Source organism: Bufo gargarizans, chromosome 3, assembly GCF_014858855.1.
Source record: "Bufo gargarizans isolate SCDJY-AF-19 chromosome 3, ASM1485885v1, whole genome shotgun sequence".
In the NCBI taxonomy this organism is placed as follows: Eukaryota; Metazoa; Chordata; class Amphibia; order Anura; family Bufonidae; genus Bufo; species Bufo gargarizans.
Window position 1 is genome coordinate 607,964,884 of NC_058082.1, and position 27,216 is coordinate 607,992,099.

Sequence of the window (27,216 nt, forward strand, 5' to 3'; positions counted from 1 at the left end):
CAGGGGCGGTGCTTGGCCCCCAAGTGGCCAGGGGCGGTGCTTGGCCCCCAAGTGGCCAGGGGCGGTGCTTGGCCCCCAAGTGGCCAGGGGCGGTGCTTGGCCCCCAAGTGGCCAGGGGAAGTGCTTGGCAACCAAGTGGCCAGGGGAAGTGCTTGGCAACCAAGTGGCCAGGGGCGGTGCTTGGCCAATCAGTGGAGGACTGTAAAAGCCCTTCTGCAGTGATTTAACAGTTAAAAAAAAAATCTTGATCCCGGAAAACCCCTTTAAAGCCTCATCTACACGTCCGTGCTCAAATCCGTGTGCCACATTCCATGTCACTTGCCATGGCACACTATATAAATATGTATATATAAGATGTGTTTATATTATTTACTTTATTTTTCTTTCTTTTCCTCTTTTTTCTGTAGTCTGATGAAGGCTAATGTATGGCCGAAACGTCATGAATTATACACAGCCGCATATGTCTATTAAAAGATTCCTTTTTGCAACGCTATTTGCTGGAGTTTTTAGATTTTTATATTATTGTTGAAACGGGGTGGGAACCCGACTTCCAGCGGCAAACGGACGGCAGAGTGCCACGAAGTTTTGCTTATACAAATCCGTGTGCAGACGGTCAGTGATGCATCCGTGAAGGATCCGTGTTGGGTCTGTGTGTCCGTTTTTTGCTGTCCGTGTTCCATCCATGTTTCACTGACACTGAACAGCTGAAAAATAATTTTCAAAGCATCTCTTCTTAATGATCTGTGAAATACGGATGCAACACAGATGACATCCGTGGTTTTCACTGACCCATAGACTAAAAGGGACGTGATGGAGAACGCGTACAGCACACTATGTGGAACACTGATGTGCGAATGAGGCTTATCCCCTCATCTGACCTGCCTTGTAACGGTATGTTTATTTGTGCTACAGCATTACGTAAGCAGTGCAGGAGGTGACATTTTGGTGACAGACTCCTTTAAAGAGTACTTAAACCTGTTATAAAAAGAGGAAGGAAAAAAAAATTAAAATACACACACACAAAGCGGGAAGAAGCGTTGCCATGTCAGTTTTGTATCTGATCCTTACTCCACATGGTTAAAAAACTGAGCAGAACCATTGAAAAATCAAAAGGTATATGAAAAAATAATGTATTTTTAATCTATATGCAAATGAGCAGTTAATTGCACCGAGGGCAGACCCAAGCCGCTCTGTGCACCCTTGCTCCCTCTGCCAGCCCCACCTTCTCCTTCAGTCCAGACGCTGGCGCTGTCAATTAAGGAGAGGAAAAGGTGGCAGAGGAAGCAGGAGGAGCGACGGTGCACAGAGCGGCTTGGTCCTGCCCTTGTGCACTTAAAGAGGACCTTTCACTCGTATACAAACTAAAAACGAACTATACCTGTGGGCAGAGCGGCGCCCAGGGGTCCCCCTGCACTTACTAGTATGCCTGGGCGCCGCTCCGTTCGCCCGGTATAGGCTCCGGTGTCTCAGCTTCATCTGTTGTACTGGACTGATTTTTTTGTAGGAGGCGTGTCCCTTGCTGCAGTGCTGGCCAATCGCAGCACACAGCTCATAGACTGGCTATGAGCTGTGCGCTGCGATTGGCCAGTGCTGCAGCAAGCGACACGCCTCCTACAAAAAATCAGTCCAGTACAACAGATGGAGCTGAGACACCGGAGCCTATACCGGGCGAACGGAGCGGCGCCCAGGCATACTAGTAAGTGCAGGGGGACCCCTGGGCGCCGCTCTGCCCACAGGTATAGTTAGTTTTTCGTTTGTATACTAGTGAAAGGTCCTCTTTAACTAATCATATGGATTAGGCCTTATGCACACAACGGTGTCCGTTTTGTGGTCCGTAAATTGCAGATCTGCAAAACATGGATGCCAGCTGTATGCTTTCCATATTTTGCGGAACTGAACGTCCAGCCCTCAATAGAGCAGTCCTATCCTTGTCCGTAATTTGGACAAGAATTGGACATGTTCTCATTTTTTGGCGGGGAACAGAGGTGTGGATGCAGACAGCATACAAAAGTGCTCCACACCTATTGCGGCCCCACTGAAGTGAACGGGTCCGCATCCGACCCGCAAAAAATGCGGCTTGGATGCGGACCCAAACCACGGTTGTGTGGATGAGGCCTTACAGCAGACTGCATTCAGCTGAGCTAGGGAAGATTCATCAAAACTGGTGTGAAGTAAGAAAATGGCTTAGTTGTTTATAGCAACCAATCAGATTCCACCTTTCATTTTTAAGAGCTCTTTTGGAAAATGAAAGGTGGAATCTGATTGGTTGCTATTGGCAACTAAGCCAGTTTTCCTTTACACCAGTTGTGATGACTCTGCCCCATTGTGCCTGGTTTATAAGTGGATTCCTTGGTGCCCATACAATTCACACAGGCAGACAACTCATTATTATGCACATACTGCACAGTCTAATTAACCTGTGGTTAGGAATCCTTTGTCTTCCTAGTGTAAACCATTAAGATAAGGTATGGCGGCGTTACCCCTGGTTTACAGTGGACACAGGCGATGTCTGGACAGGCAACACGTCCTTTATTTCATCCCTCATCATGTGAATATGAAAGAGAATGAAGCTGTTGTTATTCCTGACACGTCACTGACATGTCACCGCCCCGTCACCGCCTGACGTACACTCATAATGGGAAGACTGCTCGATTCTGGTTTCAGTCATACCCTGAAACCAGAAAACAAACAGTTAATCACAAAAACCAACAGGCAAGATAATACATAGGAGCCAGGCTTACATGTTATCGACCAGGGGCGGATTGGCCATAGACCTTACAGGGAAATTTCCCGGTGGACCGATGCCCAGGGGGCCACAGTGGAAGCTTTTGGGGATGTATTTTGTGATGGACTGTGGTATTTGGCTCTGTTGGGGTGATATAACCTGGCACAATATGGTATTGCTGGCTCTGCCTTCCATCAGTTTGGACCCCCAACATGGGGCCACTTTCAGTATTTTTTTCCATGGCTACTTTAAGTTCCCAGTCCTCCCCAGTTACCGACCACGGGACTGTCTTATCGCATGGCTCATGCAGGAGGCGGCTCCCACGTGCTGTTGGCTTTGTGACCAAAAGCTGATAAGAAACGTCTGATTAGAGAATGGCTTCAAATAGAGCGCACTACTAATAAAGAAAGCGAACCAGGGCGGACCAGCCTTACTCTCAGGGCATATGACACTAATATAGTAATAAGAGATTGAGCAGGTGGAAATAGCGCATACGTATACCACAGCGGCTGAACAAGAGTTGCGTCAGTAATCGGCACCCCCATATTCGCATAGTTTAGGAGGGGGATAAGCAGCTATCGGATACGACTGGTGCCGTTTGTGCACACCCTAGACAAGGGTATGCAAGCCCCTATCCATCTGAGATCTTCGGCAGTATCCACCGACACTTATAGGCAGCAAAATGCTACATGATACCAAAATAATGGCAATAGCATGGAACAGGAAAAAAAAGCATCACAAGCTGTCTCACCTAATCCCACGTCCTCCAACATCCAAAAATCAGGGTAAGGGTCTATTCACACGTCCGCAAATGGGTCCACATCCGTTCCGCAATATCGGGAATGTGTGCAGACCCATTCATTCTCTATGGGGCCGGAAGAGATGCGGAGAGCACACTATGTGTTCTCCGCATCTGCATTTTCGGACCGCAGCCCCGCCAAAAAATAGAACATGTCCTATTCTTGTCCGGACAAGAATAGGCAGTTCTATGGGGGTGCCGGCCAGGTGTATTGCGAATCCGCAATACACTATAGATGGACCCTTAGGCGTTTTTGCTGTCCGGTTTTGAGATCTGGCAGGGGATCTCAAAACCACAGCCAAAAACTTCTGTTTGAATAACACAACCGGCTGCATCCGTTCAGAACAGATCCACTGGTATTTTATCGAAAATGAAGAATCTGGATCCGGCACTAAAACCATCGTAAGCCAATGTGCGCTGAAAAAATAAAAAACGGATCCGCCAATGGAGGATAACATGTCCATCGGAGCTCGTTTACACTGGTCTGATTACACGGGCGATGAGATCTGAATGCGGGAAGAAGGATGCGTGCAGTCTAATAATCCCCTCTGACGCCCCCCATACAGAGGCCTCGCATGCGGGGAGAGGAAATTTCTCTCTTTTTCAGAATAAAAGAATCAAGCATGTTGAAATCCAACTGCCCGATCCTTCTCTGCCCGGACAGCTGTTGCAGGGCACATTAAAAGGGGGCAGAGCTTCGGTACTGCACACAACCTGCGGGCCGGGATGGTGCTGTTTTTGGAAGAATGAAGCCATGTTTTTCCTAACCTTGGACAACCCCTTTGAAAGAGGTTCTTGTGACTGCCGCCAATCAGAGGACACCTGGACAACCCCTTTAAACTCTGGCAGAACCTGTACAGGGATCTATACAAATCTAGTATCCGGTCAGGGGCATCTGAAGCATCACAAAGTGGTTTATAGGAATCAAACAGGAACGCAGTGTAATAAAGTCCTTTTACGTCACGCTGTGTCCTGAGCACTTCATACTGTGGCCATGATCAGCCCTGGTGTAAGGACATTGAGAGGATCCACATCACCATCTACGTCAGTGACTGAGCAGAGCCGGAGCGCGGCCAGGAGGTGCTGCTCTGGGGGCACAGATGAGATGGGAGAGTTTTAGGGTTTTACCAGCACTTCTACTGAGCAAAATAAAAGGGGAGAGAATAAGAACGTTACCCACAAGTCATCCGTCCTGGCAGAAAAGATGGCACACTGCAGAGTAAAACACGTATGACCTAAAACATCCTATGTATACTGGATATCCCCCCCCCCCCATGTATTGTACCAATTTCACAGTTAAGCCCGTATTTATGCTCCGCATCCGATCTGCATTTTTTTTGGGCGTATCGGATACAGACCCGTTTATTTCAATGGGGCAGCAAAAAATGTGGACAGCATCCGTATGTCCGTTCTGCAGCCCTGCAAAGAAGATAAATCATGTCCTACTTTTGTCCGTCTTGCAGACAAGAATAGGAACGGTTACAACTGGTCCGCAAAAAAAAAAAAAAAAAAACTGACGCAACATGGACGTCATCCACATTTTGTGGACCACAAAAATATGTACGGTCATGTGAATGCACCTTTAGCCTAAATGCACACGATCAGGATTGCGTGCGGATTTTCCATGTACATTGTATTCTATGAGAATTTGAAATTCTCAATGCACACGATGCAGATTTTTTTTTTCACACCAAATCCGCACCAATTGATGCCAATTGACCGCACAGATTTACCTGTGGATTTCAGTGTGGATTCTCCGCACATAAATCCTGAACGCACGGCGCATGTACCCTAAGGCCTCTTTCACACGGGCGTGAGAGGGGTTAAAAAAAAAAAAAAAATTTAACTCACCTTAGTCCACTTGCTCGCGAAGCCCGGCATCTCCTTGTGTCTCCGCTGCTGATTAACAGGACCTGGGGTGAGCTGCTCCATTAAATACAGGTTAAGGACCTTCGATGACGTCACTCCGGTCATCACATGGTACGTCACATGATCTTTTACCATGGTGATTCACCATGGTAAAAGACCATGTGATGACCGGAGTGACGTCATCGAAGGTCCTTAAGCTCTATTTAATGGAGCAGCTCACCCCAGGTCCTGTTCATCAGCAGCGGAGACACAAGGAGATGCCAGCTTCGCGAGCAAGTGGACTAAGGTGAGTTAAATTTTTATTTTATTTTTTTAACCCCTCTAGCGCTGGTTTACTATGCATTCTGTATTCAGAATGCTATTATTTTCCCTTATAACCATGTTATAAGGGAAAATAATAATGATCGGGTCTCCATCCCGATGGTCTCCTAGCAACCATGCGTGCATATCGCACGGCATCCGTACTTGCTTGCGGATGCCATCCGATTTTCACACACCCCATTCACTTCTATGGGGCTTGCGTCACGTCAAAATCGGAAAATATAGAGCATGCTGCGATTTCAACTGAACGCACAAGTGATGCGTTAAAAACATCGCTCATGTGCACAGCCCCATAGAAATGAATGGGTCAGGATTTAGTGCGGGTGCCATACGTTCGCCGCACGGATCGCACCCGCACGGAAAACTCGCCCGTGTGAAAGGGGCCTAACAGTAAGTTTCCATGCAGGTGATGCTGGGCATCTTCGCCAGCAGCGGGCACAAACACGTGCAGTGTACCACCCCTCGAACTGACAACGCACGAACCAGCCCAACCGGTCTGATATATTCGTCTGCCCAGAACAAATCCTCTTTAACCATTTCAGCGAGGCACATTAAGAAGTGAATACAGTGAGCGCTCCAGCTCCATAAACAACAGTTGACGGTTACAATACACTACAGATGTAGCAGAGCTAAATTTGTAATTGATATGGTTTCTAAACAAGCATCAAGCAAGTATAACCAACGGTAGGATTATCAGGCCGTGCTCACACAGCACAGATTTGCCATAGATATGGCATAGACATCTGTGACAGAAATCCAAAGAAAAAACTGCTGCAGATTGGCCAGTGGATCGGCATGTGGACTGACGCCATTGTAATTCAGTGAAGCGAATCCGTACCTTTCCATGTGGAACCAGCTGCCATCATGAACATTTTGGTGGGTGCCTGCTCGTTATTCTATGCCATTTATTTGAGCATGTGAATGAGATATGAAATGTTTCATCCTGTGTTTCTTAAAAGAGGTTGTGCACCTTGGGGGGGGGGGGGGGGGGGGGGTCTAACCATAGGACCATACTTACCTGCTTCCCAGCACTGGCTCCCATCTCCTTTGCTTCACAGCCTCCACTGCTCCTCTGGGCTCCCTGGATGTAGACTTTCTGTCTAACACCGCCGCAGCAAATTGCTGGCCTTAGCAGTGACCTGATCCCGCTGGGTCACATGACCATTTGTCATGAAACAAGGGGAGTGGGTCATCTCTGCAGCTAGCGATTGGCTGAGGTGGCGTCAAACAAGAAGTCTACAACCAAGGAGCTCGGCGGAGCAGTGGAGGTCGTGGAGTGAAAGAGCCGTGAGCCACCTCCAGGAAAGTTACATATGCTTCCCTTCCCGGGTCTTCCCAAAAAGAGGGGGTTGCCAACCTCCAAATCGCCGTCCTCCTGAATGAGAGCCGAGTCTTCTCCTCCTGGTTCCATCCACTGTGTTGTTTTTGGCACTGCTGTGTGCCAAAAACAGAGTGAGGGTATCGGATGTTGGACTCCTCTGATCTGATCCTAAGGATAGTTCATCAATATCTAGAAACCAGAAATATGCCCCAAATTTCTGGTGTAATTTGACCTATGGCGAATGTGCTTTGCACCACGTTTATTAAATGTTCTAGACAATCTTCCCCGATTTATCAAAACAAAGGAGGGGGGTCATGGTCTACCGGAAAGGTGGCATGGCTTAAGATGCAAAATTTTGTACCAGAAATTTCCCAAAATGTTGGAGCACCATTGTAGCGTTAAGTAACCCAACTACTAGGCAGTCTAAAGGTGCGCCAGATTTATTATTCAGGAACGGACCCTTTGACCCTGGTGCATTTTTTGACTGTCTAGTCTTAGGATTAAAAAGAAACACGATAAGGGGAATCTCCCCCTCGCCAGCTCCTTTAGAGAACCACAATATCCAGAAGGCTGTCGGCGTGTCACCGTGAGCAGAGACTCCAAGTGAGAAAAAAAAACAGCACTGTTGTGTTCCAAACTGGTCAATTTATTGGAAGAAAAAACACTCAAGCAATAAAAAAAAACAAAAAAAAAAACAAACCTTCTTGACGCGTTTTGGGCACCCAGGCCCTTTGTCGAAATAATTATTTGATTCTCTGATTCTTTTGACAAAGGACCTGGGTGCCCAAAACGCGTCAAGAAGGTTATGTTTTTTTATTTTTATTGCTTGAGTGTTTTTTCTTCCAATAAAGTGACCAGTTTGGAACACGGCAGTGATGTTTTTTTTCTCTCTAATCTTAGGATTAGTAAACTTGCCCCACTGTCTCTTTTCCTCCTTTAAAGGGGTTGTCTCACCTCAGTAAATTTATCATGTAGAAAAAGTTACTACAAGACACTAATGTATTGCGATTGTCCATATTGCTACCATTGCTGGCTAGATTCATTTTTCCATCCCAACGTGGATACATTAGCTGCTGGTACATGTGTGCCTATGTGCGCTCCCGGCCACCAGAAAGCCTTGCTCTTTTTCCTATAGTGTGAAAGCACGACCACCGCTGCTGGATTACAGGGTGGTCGTTACTCCTAGAAATGAGCAGTGTATAATGTGATGGAAAAATGAATCCAGCCAGCAAATGAGGCAACATGGACAATAACATTACATTAGTAAGTGCCTGGTATTAACATTCTCTACATGATAAATGAAATTTGCTGAAGTGAGACAACCCCTTTAATGCGGTCCTCCAAAATCACAAGATCTATATACGCATGTGTGTTAACCCTGCTACATCCGTAGCAAAATATGTACAATCTACCATCGGTCAATCACTCTAGAAGTCTTCAACTACGTCATCCACTATTCTGTAGTCCTATGTGAAACTGGCAGCCAGCACCACTCATTGTAAAGTCATGAGCTCATCTGTACATATGCAGATAAGCAGATACAAGAAGTCATTGTAATTAGCATGTCCGGCCCCGTGCTCCACAGGGAAGCAGAACAGACACATTCTTCCTTTATAAGTAGCAGACGATATTCAGCTCTGCTGTGCGGCTGCCACTCCTCTACATGCCCAGCACAGCCCCATAACAGGCAGGACCAGATTCCTCCCAGTAATGTGAATGTGAAGCACTAGGTCATTCTCCAAACACTGCCTTCAATGGAAGTGACTGGCCCATGAGACTGCGGGCACTCCTGGGTCACAGAGGGAAAGAGACGTCCAGCATGGCTACACCATACACCGACTGAGGGCAATACCACAGAGGTAAGTGACGCCTCTACGTGTACTTACTGGATGTTGGGTGCTGTTTATTATCTAATATTTGGTTTGTAGATATATTATTACACCGGGCAGTACATTCTATCGTCTCTAGACATCTGTTATCAGCAGTTTCTGCCGGGCGAGGGCAGCTATAGGGTTCGGCAGGGCGGACGACATGAGGATTCGAAGAAATCCTTGCCATAATCGCCAGAAAGTTTAGTGCCTCTTGTGCCTATTACAGGGAACGTCACAGGGCAAGATACTAAAATAATAGATCATAAAACGTATATACACAGGGCACAAAATAGGCCAAGTGTGTGTTGTATACACTCGAGTTTTGCTCGAGTCTGCATTGGACGACTTTATTCCACATTCATCAAATGTCGCTTGTCCTAAAACCGGACACTTTTGTCTAGAAAAGCTCCTCCAGTTCTCCTACTCCGCCGTCCTACTGGAGGGAGAGAGACTTTTTTGCAGCTTTTTAAAAAAAGTCTTGGTGACGAATCTGGAGTGAAGCTCATTAATATAGCTAATCCCGCCGACTTTCCCAGCCATATTTAAAAACTGAATAAGTGGTGTAAAAATGCAAAAAAGTAAAAAAAAAAAAATTATGAGAGTCCCAAAAACTCACAAAAGCTTTATTTTCCGGCATAAAGGCGTGATAAATCAGGGCCTATGTATCGTGTATGAAGGGACAAATGGCAGATGGACATATAAATGAAAAAAGTTTAGGAAAAAAGAAAACTTAGAGGTTTGATGACAAGCGGCTGATACTCTGTAGTGTTTCCACTGCAGAACTGCTTGTAGAAAATCTGCAAAGTTACCAGCAAAGCAGCTGAAATTTTAGTAAGGCCTCTTGCACACAAACGTTTTTTTTTTCGTTTACGGGCCGTTTTTTGCGTTACGTATACGGAACCATTTATTTCAATGGTTCCGGAAAAAAAAAAAAAAAAACACGTATGCGTTCCGTTTCGTTTAAAGATAGAACATGTCCTATTATTAGAAACATAGAAAGTGTCGGCAGATAAGAACCATTTGGCCCATCTAGTCTGCCCAATATACTAAGTACTATGGATAGCCCCTGGCCCTATCTTATATGAAGGATGTCCTTATGCCTATCCCATGCATGCTTAAACTCCTTCACTGTATTTGCAGCTACCACTTCTGCAGGAAGGCTATTCCATGCATCCACTACTCTCTCAGTAAAGTAATACTTCCTGATATTCCTTTTAAACCTTTGCCCCTCTAATTTAAAACTATGTCCTCTTGTAGCAGTTTTTCTTCTTTTAAATATTCTCTCCTCTTTTACCTTGCTGATTCCCTTTATGTATTTAGAAGTTTCTATCATATCCCCTCGGTCTCGTCTTTCTTCCAAGCTATACATGTTAAGGTCCTTTAGTCTTTCCTGGTAAGTTTTGTCCTGCAATCCATGTACCAGTTTAGTAGCTCTTCTCTGAACTCTCTCCAAAGTAACAATATCCTCAGTATCAATAATTATTGCCCGCAAATCACGTTCCGTGGCTCCATTCAAATCAATGGGTCTGCAAAAAAAAAAAACGGAAAACATACGGAATGCATTCCGTATGTCTTCCGTATCCGTTACGTTTTTGCGGAACCATCTATTGAAAATGTTATGCCCAGCCCAATTTTTCTATGCAATTACTGTATGCGCCATACGGAATAACGGAACCGGAAACAATACTTAACAAAAAAAAACTGATCCGGGAAAAACGGCCCACAGAACACTGAAAGACATAGGGTCGTGTGCAGGAGTCCTATATTTCTCACCCACATGCTGTGGAGACTGACCTGCAGTGCGGATTACAAATCCACACTTTATCAATTTATTTAGGATTATTCTTTTTCATTGGGTGAAATCCATCCAATGGGGCTCACAATTCAAGTTCCATGAAAAATCCACATGCGTGGCCTCTTTCACCTTTGTGTCCGCGATTATAGATCCCTCAAGTACATTGCAGTCTAAGGGTCTGTGAAAACCACAGACAGTACAGATGCCCCCCGTGTTTGATCAGTGGTTTTCATGGATCGTTGCTAGAAAATGCTCTGGAAACTAATTTTCAGCCTAAGGGCTCATGCAGACAAACGTATTTTTTTGTCAACATGGACAAAGACGTGTGAATGAGGCCTAACACATGCAGATGTTTTAGTGCATATGGCCACTTCGTGTTCTGTATCCCAATATGGATGAGACGTGCCATAAATATCTAATTAGTGCAGGTGAGGCCACCCGAACCCCTACTGATGGTGAAAACTGGAATCTCATGGTCAATACTTATTAGAAACACCTAGCAGCAGAAGGGAGAAGAAAATCTAGATGGCAGGCACATTCCACGAAGCTACGCCACGAGCGGACAGCCATCACAGCTTTAGGAAAACAATGGGAGGCAGACACCACGAAGCCGCCGGCGGAATTTAAATGCGGTATCAGTGCCAAAATTTCACCAGCAAATTCTGTCCCAAGGGGCAGAAAATCTGTTGTGCATTTGTCTAGGATTTCACCCAAACCACTGTGTCTTAGGGTCCATTCACACGTCAGTATTTTTCTATATCCCGAATTGCGGTCTGTTTTTTGCGGATCCGTTGTTCCTGAAAATGTCATCCGTATATCATCCGTTTTTTGCGGATCCATTGACTTTGTATTGTACCAGGATCCGATTTTGCGGATAATAATAGGACAAGTTTTATATTTTTTCGGACATGCGGAACGGAACAACGGAAACGGACAGCACGCATTGTGCTGTCCGTTTTTTTTCAGGACCCATTGAAAATGAATGGGTACGCAACTGGTCCGGATCTGTTCCCAAAAAAACGGAACTGATCCGGAAAGAAACAACGGACATGTGAATGGACCCTTATTCCGATGGCGGGGTGCTCGGAGTCTGACCCCATTGATCTGATATCGATGGTCAATCCAGAGGAGAAGTTATCAATATGAAAAAGCTGGATCAGCCCTCATTCACACAGCCACATTCTGCATCTAACACCTGGATCCCCCGACAAGCTTGCCGTGCCATAGATCCCCAAGCCTGCACATCTCCTTAGGGCCGTTTCACACAAGCAAGTCCATTGCGGGAATCATGCTCCGCGTGAGAGCACGATCCTCAGTTCTGGACCGGCATTAGGATTTATAATGCGATGTGCCTCTGCTTGACCTTAATTCTACAGGATCATAGTGACTTAAAGCAGTCGGTGTGATTCTGTAGCAGTAAGGTCAAGCAGAGGCACATAGCATTATAAATCAGTATAATGCCGTGCGCTCCTGCAAGTCCAGACAGGATCACGCTCACTCACAGAGCGCGATTCCCGCAACAAACTCGCTCGTGTGAAACAGCCCTTTGAGTTGCACAGATGGTTATTCAGGTGAGACAGCGATCACGATTTCTCCAATATGTTTGTGAAAGCTCATCTGAGGTGCTAAATGGCTCCGCAGTCCCTTAACATGGTCATATACCATAGAAAATAGTTGGCTGCCACTAGTCGTATGAAACCAGCAAGACCGTCCTTGTGTTCGGTGTATGGCCAGCTTTATGCTCAGCCACATCATCTCACTGGGTCATAATACTGAACATGTATGTCCAGCTTAGAGGGGTTTTCCCGAGTGTTTAACCGCTTTATTACTGGGCGATCTTCCATTTTTGTGTTTTTTTTTTTCCATTCCCTGGGTTTCTGGAGCCATAACTTTTTTAATTTTTCTATTCCCATATGTATGAGGACTTTTTTTTTTTCGTGGGACAATTTGTAGTTTCTAATGGTACCATTTAATCTTGCATACATTGTAGTGGAAAGCTGGAAAGAAAATAAAAAATTTAAAATGAGATGAAGAAAAATTCAGAACTTTTCTACCATAGTTTTATGCGCTTAGTTTTTATGGCGTTACTTATGTGGTAAAACCGATCTGTTACCTTTGTTCTTTGGGTCAGTAAGATTACAGAGATACCACATTGATATTGTTATATATATATATATATATATATATATATATATATATATATATATATATATATATATATATATATATATATGCAAATTTTGAAGAAAAAAAAATTTGGGTTTATTTGCTTCACCTTATTGTCACCCCCCTGAACTTTTTAATAGTACCGCCTACAGAGATGTATGAGGGCTCCTTTTTGCTGGTCGATCTGAAGTTTTTATTTTCTACCATTTTGGAGTTTGCGTGGCGTTTTGACCCCCTTTTTTTTTTTTAAGGATCTCTATGACATATCAAAAAGTTTTATGAAAACTCAAGAGACCCTTTAATGCAGCAATCGCTTAGAAATAAAATAATAATAAAGATCCTTTGTTTGAGAATGACTTCCCCGAGCAGCTTTTGCTGAATCTGGATAAATAGGCAAAGGTAAGATCTGAAAAAAAACATAACGGAACCCCTGTGATGCTAGAGGCGGTAGGGTCTGTGTATTACACCTGTACGGTACAACTGCAGTGTGACAGAGGGCAGGCCGGGTATGAACTCAACCAACTTTATTTACAAAACACAAAACTTGAGTTGCACAACCATTATACTACTAGACAGAGCACAATAGCGGGTTGCCACGAGCTTTTACACATGCCATGAATGCTCTGCATGTGAACCTTGTACACCCACCCAGGAAGATCTCCGGGAGAACTGAAATCAGCCTATAATGTAGTAAGGCTACTTTCACACTGGCGTTTTGGCTTTCAGTTTGTGAGATCCGTTCAGGGCTCTCAGAAGCGGTCCAAAACAGATCATTTTTGCCCTAATGCATTCTGAATAGAAAAGGATCCGCTCAGAATGCATCAGTTTGCCTCCGTTCCGTCTCCATTCTGCTCTGGAGCCGGACACCAAAACGGTGCTTGCAGCATTTTGCTGTCCGCTTGACGAAACTGAGCCAAACGGATCCGTCCCGGCACACAATGTATGTCAATAGGGACGGATCTGTTTTCTCTGGCACAATAGAAAACGGATCTGTCCTCCATTGACTTTCAATGGTGTTCAAGACGGATCCGTCTTGGCTATGTTACAGATAATACAAACTGATTCGTTCATGACGGATGCAGGCGGTTGTATTATTGTAACGGATCTGTTTTTGCAAATCCATGACGGATCCGCCCAAAACGCGAGTGTGAAAGGAGATTTTTGTGAAACTCACCTGTAAAATCTTTTTCTCGTCTTTTCCATTGGGGGACAGAGGGAGGCCTCTCCCTCTGAAATGCCTTAGATGCTGAGGTCACTATTGACCGCACCATCTAAGGCATGGATGTCAAACTCATGGCCCTCCAGATGTTGCAAAACTACAACTCCTATCATTTCCTGATAGCTGTAGTATGCCCAGGCATGATGAGAGTTGTAGTTTTGCAACAGCTGGAGGGCCACGAGTTTGACATCCCTGACTAAGGAATTAAACAGCTGGGACCCCACCTGGCCTTAAGAGCAGGTGCCTGGCAGTCACTGCACAGCCATAAAAAGGTATATGTGCAGGTTTAAAGCGCATTAGGACCACAGTAAAAAAAATGGGATTGGACAGAAATTGGTCAGATAAATGTACCCCAACCAGGGAGCAAAGATGGCTGCCCCGCTCTAACCAAGATACTTATCTCACTGGGGACTGTTTAATGTCTTCTTCACAGGGCTGGGGGATCCAGTAGGAGACTTCCTGCCGCCCGGCTGAATTGCGTGTTATTATAGTAACACAAGTTTGCTTTCACATGCCCTTAAACTGAACTTTATTCTGAGTCACCAGCTCTGGCCAGGATATCATAAACAAATCAGCCTTAAGTGCCATCTTTATAAACTAAAGGTTATGCCCAGTCACATAATGTACCCAAATGTCACAATTACAAGTCTGTCCGAGCATTCGCCCCACTCCATGTAACGCGGCTTTATCACGGGCTTCGTGCGTAGTCAGGGGCGGACTGGGAGCTTAAAGTGGCCCTGGAAAAAAACCTAAAAAAAGAGGCCCCATGTTGTAGGTGGGTCCAAAATGACAAAAGACTGGGCAACACAAGCAGAGGGGGGCAGCAATACCGCAGTGTAGCACAAAATACCGCCCCAGCAGAATCAAATTCAACACTGTAGCACAAATCGCTCGCGTCTTTTTCCATGCCGTGTGCAATCTTTATGGCAGTTTTTTGCAAAGCAAAAGTGTGAGTACTATTTTTTTCCCCTATAGATGGGGATGAAAAAACACTTGTGGGAAAAAAAAGGTATTTAAAAAAAGGTCAGCGGCACAAAAACCCCACAGATTAGAAAGAAACGCCACTAGGCAAAAAACACTTACTTGTCTGCCCTGCATTTCAGACATCTGGTGCTAGTTTTCACCGCAAAACAGTATATGCAGAAAATGGCACAAAAACTGCAAAAGTGCTGAAAAATGCCACAAAATATCTGTGTATTTTCAGCTTTATGTAATTTAATTTTTCGATTTTTCTTTTTTTAATAGAGATCTACAGAGAATGTGACATCAGAGGAGGTACATACTGTCCAGTTTGCCAAAAAATAAATAAAAAAATGCACATAGAAAACACACTGGGTCAGACATACTTAGGGCTCATGCTCATGAATGTAAAATAGCAGTCGGTAATGCACGGGCACTGACTGTGCACTCTCTGGTGTGGATGCAGACCCAGTGACTTGAATGGGTTCATGATCTGCAAAATACGACAGGACAGGTCTTCTCTTTTGTGGTGCAAATGCATGGACGAGAAAGCCCACTGAGGAGCTTCATAGTGCTTCCGATTTGTCCCTACATGTCCTATCTTTGGTCATATTTTTCTGATCGCGGACCACGGAGTGCACACGGCAGATTGCAGTCCGCAATACATGAGCCCCAAGACTGCTGGTACAAAAGGCTCCTCGTAGTATGAAGTCAATCTGCACATAATGCACCAGATTTATTATTGAGAGGCACAGGCCCTTTAATACAGTTGGCATATTTCCAGGCAGCTCAAAGCTGCACTAGTTATGAGCTGGCAGAGATTTGAAGTATCATTCACACCAGTTTCGGGCATAAATTACAGTAAATCGGTCAGGCTGCGTAAGGCCACGTCCCCTCCCACTAAGTCCTGCCCATTTTTCCCATCACTTTTGAAAAGTGTCAAGATAAGTGAAAGGTCATAAATTATGCCGCAAATATGGCGAGAGCTAGAATCTATTCACAATAGTGGTATAAACTATTTGATAAATGTAAAAAGACCAAAAATAGCTAAAAAAAAAAAAGCATATGGTATTTAGTGCTTTTTTTTTCCATTGGTAAAAAAAATTCAATGTCAAACCAAATTTAGACAAAAAGAGGAAAAAAAAAAAAAAGGCAACGTGAACCTAGCTTCACTTTACTATGGTCCATGAAAAATCCATGTGAAGCAAAGGAAACGCACAATATTTTTAAGAAAAAAAAAGGGTATATGTCACTTATGGCTGGTTTTATCAGGAGAATGAAGAAAGACATATGGATTGACCTTAACGTTACAACGCACCATCCATAATGTTTTACTACTGTACATCTCAGGTGGCAAGTCCACCTTACTAGTCATACTAATCCAAGACGAACTGTGTGATTGTCAGGGAATGTAACAGCATTAAAAATCATAAGCAGAAGCCACGTGGTAATATGTCCCTTGTTTTGTTCATTTCCAGAACTTAAAGGCCATTTTACATCTGGATACATTTACGGATCAGTTAAGATGAAGGATCGTCTTCAAGAGCTAATGCAAAAATCAAAAGACTTGGAAGAGTCCAAGAAAACAGAGCATGTTGGAGAAGAAGCTATAGAGATCCAGCCACAAGCTGTCGTCTTTGAGAGAGAACCTATCCTTCATGGCTTCTTACACGAAATACGGAAGCTTCAAAATGATATTACGGATCTTTCGGAAAATGTGACTAAGTTTGGACAGCAGCAAAAAGTTCTCGTCTCCTCAATGAGAAGATTTAGCGTCCTAAAGAAAGAGAGCAATATAACAAAGGACATCAAGGTCCAAGCAGAAAGCATAAATAACCGTCTGGACACCTTATCTCAACAAGTTCGGAGAGCAGAAACCGAAACAGGGTCTTCATCTAGTCTTACCAGGATCCTTAAAAACCACCATGCTGCCCTGTTCAGAAGCTTTAAATCCATAATGCTCCGCTATAACGAGGCCATAACCAGCAAGCAGGCCAAATGTAAGACGTTCATCATAAGACAGCTGGAAGTGGCTGGCAAAGAGGTCAGTGAGGAGGAAGTGAACAAAATGCTGGAACAGGGCAAATGGGATATCTTCAACGAGAACCTCATCACGGAAGTCAAAATTACCAAGGGGCAACTGAACGAGATCGAGCAGAGACACAAAGAATTGATCAGTTTAGAGAATCAGATCAAGGACCTGAAAGACCTTTTTCTGCAAATTTCGATTTTAGTTGAGGAGCAAGGAGAGACTCTAAACAACATAGAAATGGCTACAAAGAACACAGAGGACTACGTCCAAAGCACCAATGAGAAGATTAAGTTGGCCGTGAAATACAAGAGGAGAAACCCATGCAAGATGCTGTTCTGCTGCTGCTGTCCTTGCTGTTAATTGGTCACTTGACTTTTGCGGTTTACATTATTTATTTTGACATTTTATAAGCTACAGATTTCATATCACATTTATTTTATATAGTTCATGTTGTACAATAAAAGTTATGTATTACCAGAGCTGAGAGACGTCAGTTCTCTGATGGCTTTTTTCTCTAAGACAAATGCAAGTCTTTGTTCACACTATAGCCTTCAGCTCTCCATTTCTTCTTTATGAAGTAAGCCTTTAAAGGGCACTTTGAACTTTTATCTTAATTTCAGGGCATCCACCACAGAATCATCAACATCCTGCTCCATGGAAAGTGCTATAAATGGAAGGGTGTTTCCTGCAAGGACACGCGGGCTCTCCTCTGCCTTCTCACGCACTGCATGGACTAAAAACTGGTGTCTAGACAATATCAATGGCCAGCACTTAGAAGGATACTATCCCTGATCTCCTAAAAACGTAGCCGATTTTCTTAAAGTATGCGTAACGGCTGTGCTTCAGTGTAGAATCATAACTGAGAAGGAACTGGTGTTTTTTTGGGCTTCCATAATGTCTTCCTCAAACATACACTGAACAAAAATATAAACGCAACACTTTCGGTTTTGCTCCCATTTTGCATGAGCTGAACTCAAAGATTTGAAACATTTTCTACATACACAAAAGACCCATTACTCTCAAATATTGTTCACAAATCTGTCTAAATCTGTGTTAGCGAGCACTTCTCCTTTGCTGAAATACTCCATCACACCTCACTTCTGGCATATCAAGGTGCTGATTACACAGCATGAATATTGCACAGCTTTGCCTTAGACGGCCCACAATAAAAGGCCACTCTGAAATGTGCAGTTTGATCACACAGCACAATGCCACAGATGTTGCAACATTTGAGGGAACGTGCAATTGGCATGCTGACTGCAGGAATGTCTACCAGAGCTGTTGCCCGTGCAATGAATGTTCATTTCTCTACCATAAGCCATCTCCAAAGGCGTTTCAGAGAATTTGGCAGTACTCCAACCGGCCTCACAACTGCAGACCAGCTAGATACATTTCTCTCACAAGCAGGGGGCATCTCCCTTCTGTGGAATCTGTCACTACTGTATGCAGTGACCTCACTTCCCACTCTGTTTTCATCTAGGGAGCTCAGAAAGCTGCTAAGGAGGGAGAGATCAGACAGGCTACTTTCACACTGGCGTTTTGGCTTTCCGTTTGTGAGATCCGTTCAGGGCTCTCAGAAGCGGTCCAAAATGGATCGGTTTTGCCCTAATGCAGGCATGCTTAACCTGCGGCCCTCCAGCTGTTGTAAAACTACAACTCCCAAAATGCCCTGCTGTAGGCTGATAGCTGTAAGCTGTTCAGGCATGCTGGGAGTTGTAGTTTTGCAACAGCTGGAGGGCCGCAGGTTGAGCATGCCTGCCCTAATGCATTCTGAATGGAAAAGGATCCGCTCAAAATGCATCAGATTGCCTCCGTTCAGTCACCATTTCGCTCTGAAGGCGGACACCTAAACTCTGCCTGACGAAGCGGAGCCAAATGGATCCGTTTTCTCTGGCACAATAGAAAACGGATCCGTTCCCCATTGACTTTCAATGTTATTCAAGACGGATCCGTTATGGCTATAGAAGACATAATACAACCGGATCCGTTCATGACAGATGCATGCGGTTGTATTATTGTAAGGGAAGCGTTCGTGCAGATCCATGACGGATCCGCAAAAAACACTAGTGTGAAAGTAGCCTTACAGACACACAGGGGCTTCTCTGCTGTGTAGAAGAGGTGCTTATATCAGGCTTAGGATCTCAGCTATCCATGACATGCCCCCGTTGCCTGTGAACTGAGTCTCTGTTATCAGGGACGGATCTTGCCTGACAACAGTCAGTAAACTGCAAGTTAGGTGGAAGGGAGACCCCTAGTGGCCATGACTTTATAGCTTTTCTCAGGTGGATGCAGGCAGATTTTTTATATATATATATTTTTTAACTGAAGTGATTTAGAAATGTGTTAGTTACACCATTTTCTGTTAAATTGTGTCAAAGTACGGAGACTATTAAAAAGTGTGGTCAACTATTGTAGCCAGACTTATGGCAAGGCAGCCCCCACATGAGTTCAGGCAGAAGACTAGCTATCTCTATGCACATGAACACAAACTGCATATCCGCAAGTCACCAGCTGTGTGCATGCCGCCATTTTTTCCATCTCCTGTATCGCCATGTCTGTAAAACTGACAAGAATAAGACATGTTCCATGTTTTTTTCCGCAGGGCTGCGGAACAGACATACAAATGCACATGGTGTGCCATCCGCATTTTTTGCTGCCTCGTTGAAATGAATGGGTCCACATCCAAAAAATAAAAGCCAAAAAATGCAGATTGGACGTGGACCGAAAATAGGATTGTGTGTGACTCTGTGTAGGCCTCTCTAATAAATAAATTCAATGTTTTATCTATGTGCTTATTCACATCTGCGGCAAGGGAATGCTCTGCAGGGGTGGGGCAGATAAGCGTTGGGCATGCTGGATTACATCATGCCTGATCCTTTGTTTTCCACTGCCAGAGGTGTCTGATAATAGCTTATTTCCCCTTTTCACACTGAAAACACATGTATATTGAGCTGATCCGATCATACGGCCATCAGCTATCCAAGGTGTACAGCCATGGTAATCAGATTCACAGACTCCATTGAAATAAAATAAATTGTGGATTTTATAGTCTACTCTGGTGAGGGATTGGATCTGGGCACGTATGGGACTTTCCACTGAACTGTCTCCTAAACGTCAATGGAGAGACCCCCCCCCCCCCCCCCCCCATAGACAGTCACCTTTTTCCCTTATCTACACCTTTTTGAACTGCTAAAACTACATGCTCGCTCCTATGCGGTGTGACTCTGCCCTTCTCTTCGACATGGAAAGACGGGGCTGTGGAGTCATTTTATCCCACTCCGACTCCTTCATAAATGGCCAATAATTTAGTAATGAGAAATTTACTGTAGTAAAATGGTAACATTATTCCTTTTGTTACTATCATGTAAGTAATCAGGTTACTTATAGAACACAAACGATATTTATTGGAATACAATTTCTGAAATTCCTTACATTTTCTAAATTCCTGTAAGTAAACATGCAGCGCACTATGCATTTAATAGCTTATTAATGGTAAGAAATCTATGAATTTGTAAGAAGAGCTCTATATGTTATGTCCTGGAAACGCAGAGAATCATGTGCAAGTGATATTTCTATTCCATATAAGATCCATACTTACCTGCTGTCTGCAGCTCCGGTCCTGCGCACCCTCTCCCATATAAGATCCATATTTACCTGCTGTCTGCAGCTCCGGTCCTGCGAACTCTCTCCCATATTTCTATTCTATACAAGATCCATACTTACCTGCTGTCTGCAGCTGTGGTCCTGCGCACTCGCGTCTGTGTGTCCATCTTCCGGTCTTTGGCTTGTTTACTTCCTCTCCATCAGGGGCATGGTCATCTGCTCCGCTGCAGCTAATGACTGGTGTCCACAAGAGACATATCACCGGTGAATCCAGTTATTAGCTGCAGCGGAGCAGGTGATCATGTCCGTGTTGGGGACAAATTAAACAAGCCATGGACCTGAAAATAGACACGCAGGACGTAGGCAAGTATGATTCTTTCCTTAGTGGAGGGAGGCTGCTGGCTACGGCTTCCTAGACAAGACCTTTAATGCTGTATTCCTGGCTTCTCTAGCAGTTCTTAGAGGATCGCACGTATGTCCAGTACTGAACTTCCTCCTCTGGTCTTCTCTGTGAGGGAGTCTACAGGGCAATGTCACTGGGAGGAAAAAAAATAAACCTCTCATGTGGAAGGAAGAAACCTCTAGTGCCACCTACAGGAGGGTACCATGTATGTCTGTGTCAAAGGGCTTGGAAACATTGCCTGGGTAGCCACAGGACAAACAGGAGGAGAGCAATTCTGGATACTTTTCAAGACTGAAGTCGGAAAAAAAAATATGGCAAATGTAGGCTCAATGATACATCTGTTACTTGTGACATGTATAGTTTTTGCATGTGCCGTTACCTTCAGTTTCATTCTATAGTATCAAAATTATTAACAGACTAATAAGATTACAGCTGGTGTGTCCTTATAGCCCGTTCTCCATCCTCCTTCTGCAGCATCAACACCCAAATCATGCCTGCTGGCTCAGTCCCAATGCGGCCACCAGATGGGGTCTGCAGAGACGCCACTTGTCACCTCAGGGAGGACGCCCTGCCAGGTCAATTTCTTTGAAATGATCTGACTTTTCTCACGTCACTGCTCAGCGGGACACTGGTGCCCATACATGTGCCCCACATGCTGCTAGGTAATAGTAGAAATAGTGGGGTGCTCTATTAGCTCAACATATCCTAATAGGGAGATATGGAAAAGGTCAACGTCAGACTGGCCCACCAGAGGATCCTCGGGTGGGCCTAGGCTTTGCTACCATATTGCGCCCCAAAAAAGTCCAGAAGAAAGAGAAAAATAAATAAAATAGTTGGTGATGCCCTTGAGCTTAATTTGTTACATTACAGACCATCTCCAAAATTAGGCTTTATGGATGATACAGCAGTTTGGCCCCGGGAAAAAATTCCTCGAGCGGGCCCCAGTAACCTGGAGACGGATTATCTAAACCAGAGGTCAGTAACCTCCAGCTGTTCCGAAACTACAATTCCCAGAATGCTTCATTCACCTCTTTTGGGTTTACAAGTGTGCATGCTAGGAGTTGTAGTTTCACAGCAGCTGGAGTGCTGGAGGTTGCAGCCCCCCCCCCCCTTTCCCTGACCTAAACTATACAAACTACTCAGGCATACCACAGCAAGGAAGGAGGGGGGGGATAATCGGTCATCGACCCCCTCTGTGATCTCCAGCAGCAGAAAACCTCAGGAGCAGCCAGTGGTCAGTGGAAAGGATTGCTGTAGAAATGCTGGCTAGACCTGACAACCAGTGAGCCCTCAGATTTTTGGATGTAAGGGGTAGGACCAGTTCTCAGTTTATTAGATACATACATTTCAGTTGCTTTCAATCACAGACTGCAGAAATCAGCACTAAATGCTGTGAAATGTATTAGTTCTTGAGACGACAAGTCTCCCTGAATATATAATATTGTATTGTATATATTGTGTCCACAAGTCCTATGCAGACCTATGTGTCTCTATGGTAACAGACTACAAACAAACCCTGTGTAGTCTTATCCTTCAGTCGTGTTGCCTTGCATCTGGGCCCTACTTTCAACCACATATTTAGTAGATCAGGATGTAGGGAGCAGGTAGATGGGGGTATAAACGCAGGACTGGACTGCACAGACCTACCAAGGGGACGCATATGAGCAGCAGGCACAGGACTATTGGACGTTTTGCAGCGTTGTTTCATTTTTTATTTTCGATGCATTGGGACACTTAAAAAATAAAAATAAAAAAGCTTCAACTAAACCTCTCAAGAGTTCCTCTTCAATCACACAAAGGAGTTTGGGACATGCTCTATCTGTGCGGCCAGATCCCTATGAGGCTGTGTCTGTAAACTCACAGTGCGACCTGAAATACGGACACACAATGCACGACCCTGGCCTTAACAGTCCCTCAATTCAGACCCATAACCAATGTCTTTCTTTCCCTCTTTGACCATCAAAAAGCTTTCAGTAGTGGTGTTGAGATATGACCTTTCATTAGCGTCACAGCCCCTCCATGCAGAGAGAACGTCACCTGCAGCTCTGCCGAACTTGGGGGACACAACTGCAAGCTAGGTAGGATAGTTGCCAAAATCGAGCTCAACCCCAGGGAGAATCATGTATGGATCCTACGAATTAGAATAGGTCCCATGCATGGTACTTGACGGCCGCCATAGGGTTACCCTTCGCGTGCAGTTCAGTCTGTGTGATTGCACAGTCCAGGAAATACATACCCAAGATAGTAATCGGGTACTGCAAAAATTCCAGAGGAAATCAGATAATTTAAGACCATGAGCAGAGCTTTACTTACACTAATACTGGCTTTCCTGCTATCCTTGGGTGCCTCAGAACCTCGGCCACCGTCTCCTTTGTTTCTTCCATCCGGTCGACGTCACTGGAGTCAATAACAAACACCACTCCATAGGACTCAGCGTAATAGTTCTTCCAAATGCCACGGATTTGCTTGCCACCTCCGAGATCAAACATTGTGATGTCAAATCTCCCCTGTCGAATGTCTGCTTTGGAGAACCCGACAGTCGGGGCCACATCTTGTGGAGATTCTGTTACAAGAGAGCAATGGTCAGGAATGCGGACACCATGTACCAATAACACCGCCATCAGCACATACTGCAACAACATTTACTCTAGCAGCAGGCATTGCTGGGGCTCCTGCTGCCCATATGGACTAGAACTTGTTAACTCTGCACTGACTGCTGGATATTGCCACTGCGGTAAGAAGGTTCCAAGGTACCACTTGGAACCGAACCCGAGTTCGGGAAATGTTTTTTTTTTTTTACAGTATAAATCAATTTCTGAAGTTATTATGCGAAGTCTCGCGAGACTTCACAAAGTAATAACTTCGGCTCATCGGAGCCAATACATTCTAAGGGCTCATTCAGACTGCCGTAAGATGTCCGCAACAATACTGAATGCTATCTTTTTTTTTGCGGATCCGCAAAAAAAAAACGGATAGCATTCAGTATTGTTGCGGACCCATAGACTTCAATGGGGCCATGTCCTGATTTTCACGGTCAAGTATAGGACGTGTTTTATTTGTTTTGCGGAACCATGGAATAGAAAGTGTCCCATAGAAGTTAATAGGTCAGCATCTAATCCGCAAAAAAAACGGATCCGCATTTTTTGTGGATAGCATACTGCCGCTGAATGAGCCCTAACACTGTACGGAGCTCCTGCTCCGTACAGTATTAGAACAAACTTTCATGCGAATCTACAGCGTATAATGTGATGGGAAAAATAAATCCAGCCAGCAAAGGAGGCAATATGGACAATCCCAATACATTAGTAAGGGCCTGGTATTAACTTTCTGTACATGATAAATGGCATCTGATGACGTGAGACAACCCCTTTAAAACACCAGGAAAACCCCTTTGGAGGTAATCTCAGTAGAAGTTTTAGTGTTTCTTTAAGGACTGGTTATGATCTGGGACTTACCTCCTTGGATGCCTTTCACAGTAGCAGTCTTGCCAGCATTATCCAAACCCACCATAACCAGAGTCACTTTTCTATAAAGAAGTAAAATAAAATTAATAAATGAAATGCAAAAACATTCTTCACAGAATATCGGAACTGTAGCGTAGTCCTGCTATACATTGCTAATGACCCAGTCATGTAAAAATAGAGCCGTCATTGTGTGTCCCCATAAACAGAGGGCACAATGCTGGCAATGATGACTCCGTAGGAAGCTGGCTGTAACCTGTGCCCAGAGGTTTGACTAGGTCAACAGGCAAAATCTGTAACAGGGCAGAGGGACTTTTAGCCCTCATCAGGCACCAGGAGCCGGGTGTGACTCCTACCCGAGTCTATGCTACACTGCTGATCTGAACGCTGGAGGGGAGGCCAGGACATAAAGAAAACAGTGGAGCGCTGGGTGTCGGACCCTCAATGATCTGATACTAATGACAGGTGACCAATAACCAAGTCCTGGAAAACCCCTTTAAATATTTGTGCTCCAAGCGGAAGTGACCTGAAGCCACACAGAGAGCAAATTCCTTGCGGGTGCAGGTTGCCAGGTACCCTGCCAATATAATAGATCCCATTCCAGGGGACCTGCCCTCCGTCTTGACTAGGGTTGCACCGGGTATCAAATTATCGATACCCAATCAATACTTTTGTACAGGCATCGATTTGATACCGGGATTTGCCTTTTACCGATACTAGGATGCGCTACTCCGTAGCCTAGTATCACAGAACATGGCGGGTACTGCTCTCGGCGCGCTCCATGTTCTCCTCAGCAGCACAGTGGAGGAGTCTCTGCCTCCCTCCCCCTGTGCCACTGCCACCAATGACAAGTGAGAGGGGAAGAGGAGGGGCTGTGGCCACTGCGCCACCAATGAAGATAACCAAACCATTACTACAGATACAGGAGGCGGGTGCCGGCGGCAGAATCACATAGCTGGCACCTGACCTCTATGACAGGGAGCTGCGATCAGCGGCAGTTAACCCCTCAGGAAGGCGGGTGCTGGCGGCAGAATCACATAGCCGGCACCCGCCCCCTGTATTTGTATTAAACGTTAGTTATCTTTATTGGTGGGTGGAATATCTGCAGTGTATAGTATCAGCAATAGGCGGAGGAAATTGACCTGCGATGTGCATTTTTTCAAATCGGAATACTGCAGGAAAAAAAAGCTACAGTCCCCTGGTCCCATACTGGTTTCTGTACAACGTGGCCTCCTGCGACATCTTCCCCCAAGTGAAAAGACGGGCACTCACTTGGTAGATGCTAAATGGTGCATTTTATCGCCACATTATATTCTTCATGTGACACGTTTCAGCTCTAGGAGCCTTCCTCTTTATTTCCTACTAGCAGAAGGACCCGGCTTCGCACGGGTATATTTCTTCCATTTCTTTCAGTGTTTCTGTGCGTCGTTAAAAGATATCAACAGTATCCACTATAGAAGTGACTTCTACAATACCCCGCCCCTTTAACAGTAACATCCACAGCGCCCTCCCCTTTAACAGTGACCTCCACAGCGCCCGCCCCTTTAACAGTGACCTCCACAGTACCCCGTCTTGTTAACAGCGATTTCCACAGTAACCCGCCCCCTTAACAGTGACCTCCACAGAGCTCCGATCCCTTAAAATGTGACCTCCACAACACCCCGCCCCTTAACAGTGACCTCTACACCCCGCCCCTCCATAGCGGACGTCCACTTAACTGTGACCTCCCCCTCTGTGCTGTCTGAGCGTGAGCTGCAGGGAGAATGTCACCCTCCCTCCCACCCCTGCAGCTGACAGAAGTAGATTTTTACCTTCATTTTTTCAATCCCCGTCGACGCCAAAGTGGGAGGGGACGTGGCCTAGTGGGACCTGGGGGCGGGTTTTTTTAAGTCCGTCTTTTGAATGGCCACCCTACCTATCCCCTGAACTCTGACCTCCACAGCACTCCGCTCCCTTAGCAGTGTCATCCACAGCGCCCTGCCCCTTTAAAGCTGACCTACAGCAGTGAAGAAAAATGACTGGATTGTTATGGAAACCTGGTGTGAAACTGTGTGTATGTGGAGACTAAGGGCCTGCGAGCTTCTATTGGCTGATAAGGGTCATGTGACCGGGCATCTGTTGGGAATATTTCAAGAACGGTAAGTGCTAGAGAGCAGAGACCCGATCTAAAACTTTCCCGGACACCTGATGTACCTGTGTACTAAATTTCGTGATAGTAAATGTGACAGTGCGGATTCCTTTAGCGGACACACATACACTCAGCTTTATATATTAGATTAATTTTATAGTGCAACCATATAGCATGGCGCAGCACAGTGCACCTTACGTAGTCATTAAAAGTACCTAAAAAAAACCTGAAGTGTGCACTTTTCCCAGAAGCAGCTGGCTGCACTGATTTCATGACATCTTTCCGTACAGCCTCTCAGTATCAGGAGCAGGCCTCCGTCTACATTTTCACGCTCCCCTCGCTCTGTAACCTCTTATACCCCGGCTTCAGACACATGTGCTGACATAGGTAACAACTAATACACAGGATCATACAGATTACCTGAGATTATCAGCTGACGGAGGAGACCGGGACCAAGCATCAGTCCAGCTCCACTACTACCTGCCGACAGACCAGTCGTATCAGCCCTACTTCCAGTGCCCTACCAGTCACATCTCCAGTGCG

The 27,216-nt window shown here is 45.1% G+C and overlaps 2 protein-coding genes across 5 annotated transcripts in view; one reads left to right on the top strand and one right to left on the bottom strand.

Annotated features, from left to right (window-relative positions):
* The window catches only part of LOC122930851 (ADP-ribosylation factor-like protein 13B), a 49,198-nt gene that overhangs the window by 17,645 nt on the left and 4,337 nt on the right, over nucleotides 1–27,216 (bottom strand). For both annotated transcript variants that reach the window (XM_044284506.1, XM_044284505.1), the window contains exons 3-4: nucleotides 24,540–24,610; nucleotides 23,398–23,647 (exon numbers count right to left, since the gene is read on the bottom strand). In XM_044284506.1, coding sequence (XP_044140441.1) covers nucleotides 23,398–23,647; nucleotides 24,540–24,610 — 321 coding nt within the window. The remainder of the gene's footprint in view (nucleotides 1–23,397; nucleotides 23,648–24,539; nucleotides 24,611–27,216) is intronic.
* LOC122930852 (syntaxin-19-like) lies at nucleotides 1,690–18,286 on the top strand. Of its 3 annotated transcripts, none has more exons than XM_044284510.1 (2): nucleotides 1,690–1,736; nucleotides 16,525–18,286. In XM_044284510.1, the coding sequence occupies exon 2, from the start codon at nucleotides 16,572–16,574 to the stop codon at nucleotides 17,436–17,438; it is 867 nt and encodes a 288-aa protein (XP_044140445.1). In that variant the 5' UTR covers nucleotides 1,690–1,736; nucleotides 16,525–16,571; the 3' UTR covers nucleotides 17,439–18,286. The 3 variants fall into 3 exon arrangements, with proteins under 3 accessions (XP_044140445.1, XP_044140442.1, XP_044140443.1); XM_044284507.1 differs by lacking the exon at nucleotides 1,690–1,736 and adding an exon at nucleotides 8,662–8,894; XM_044284508.1 differs by lacking the exon at nucleotides 1,690–1,736 and adding an exon at nucleotides 15,340–15,361.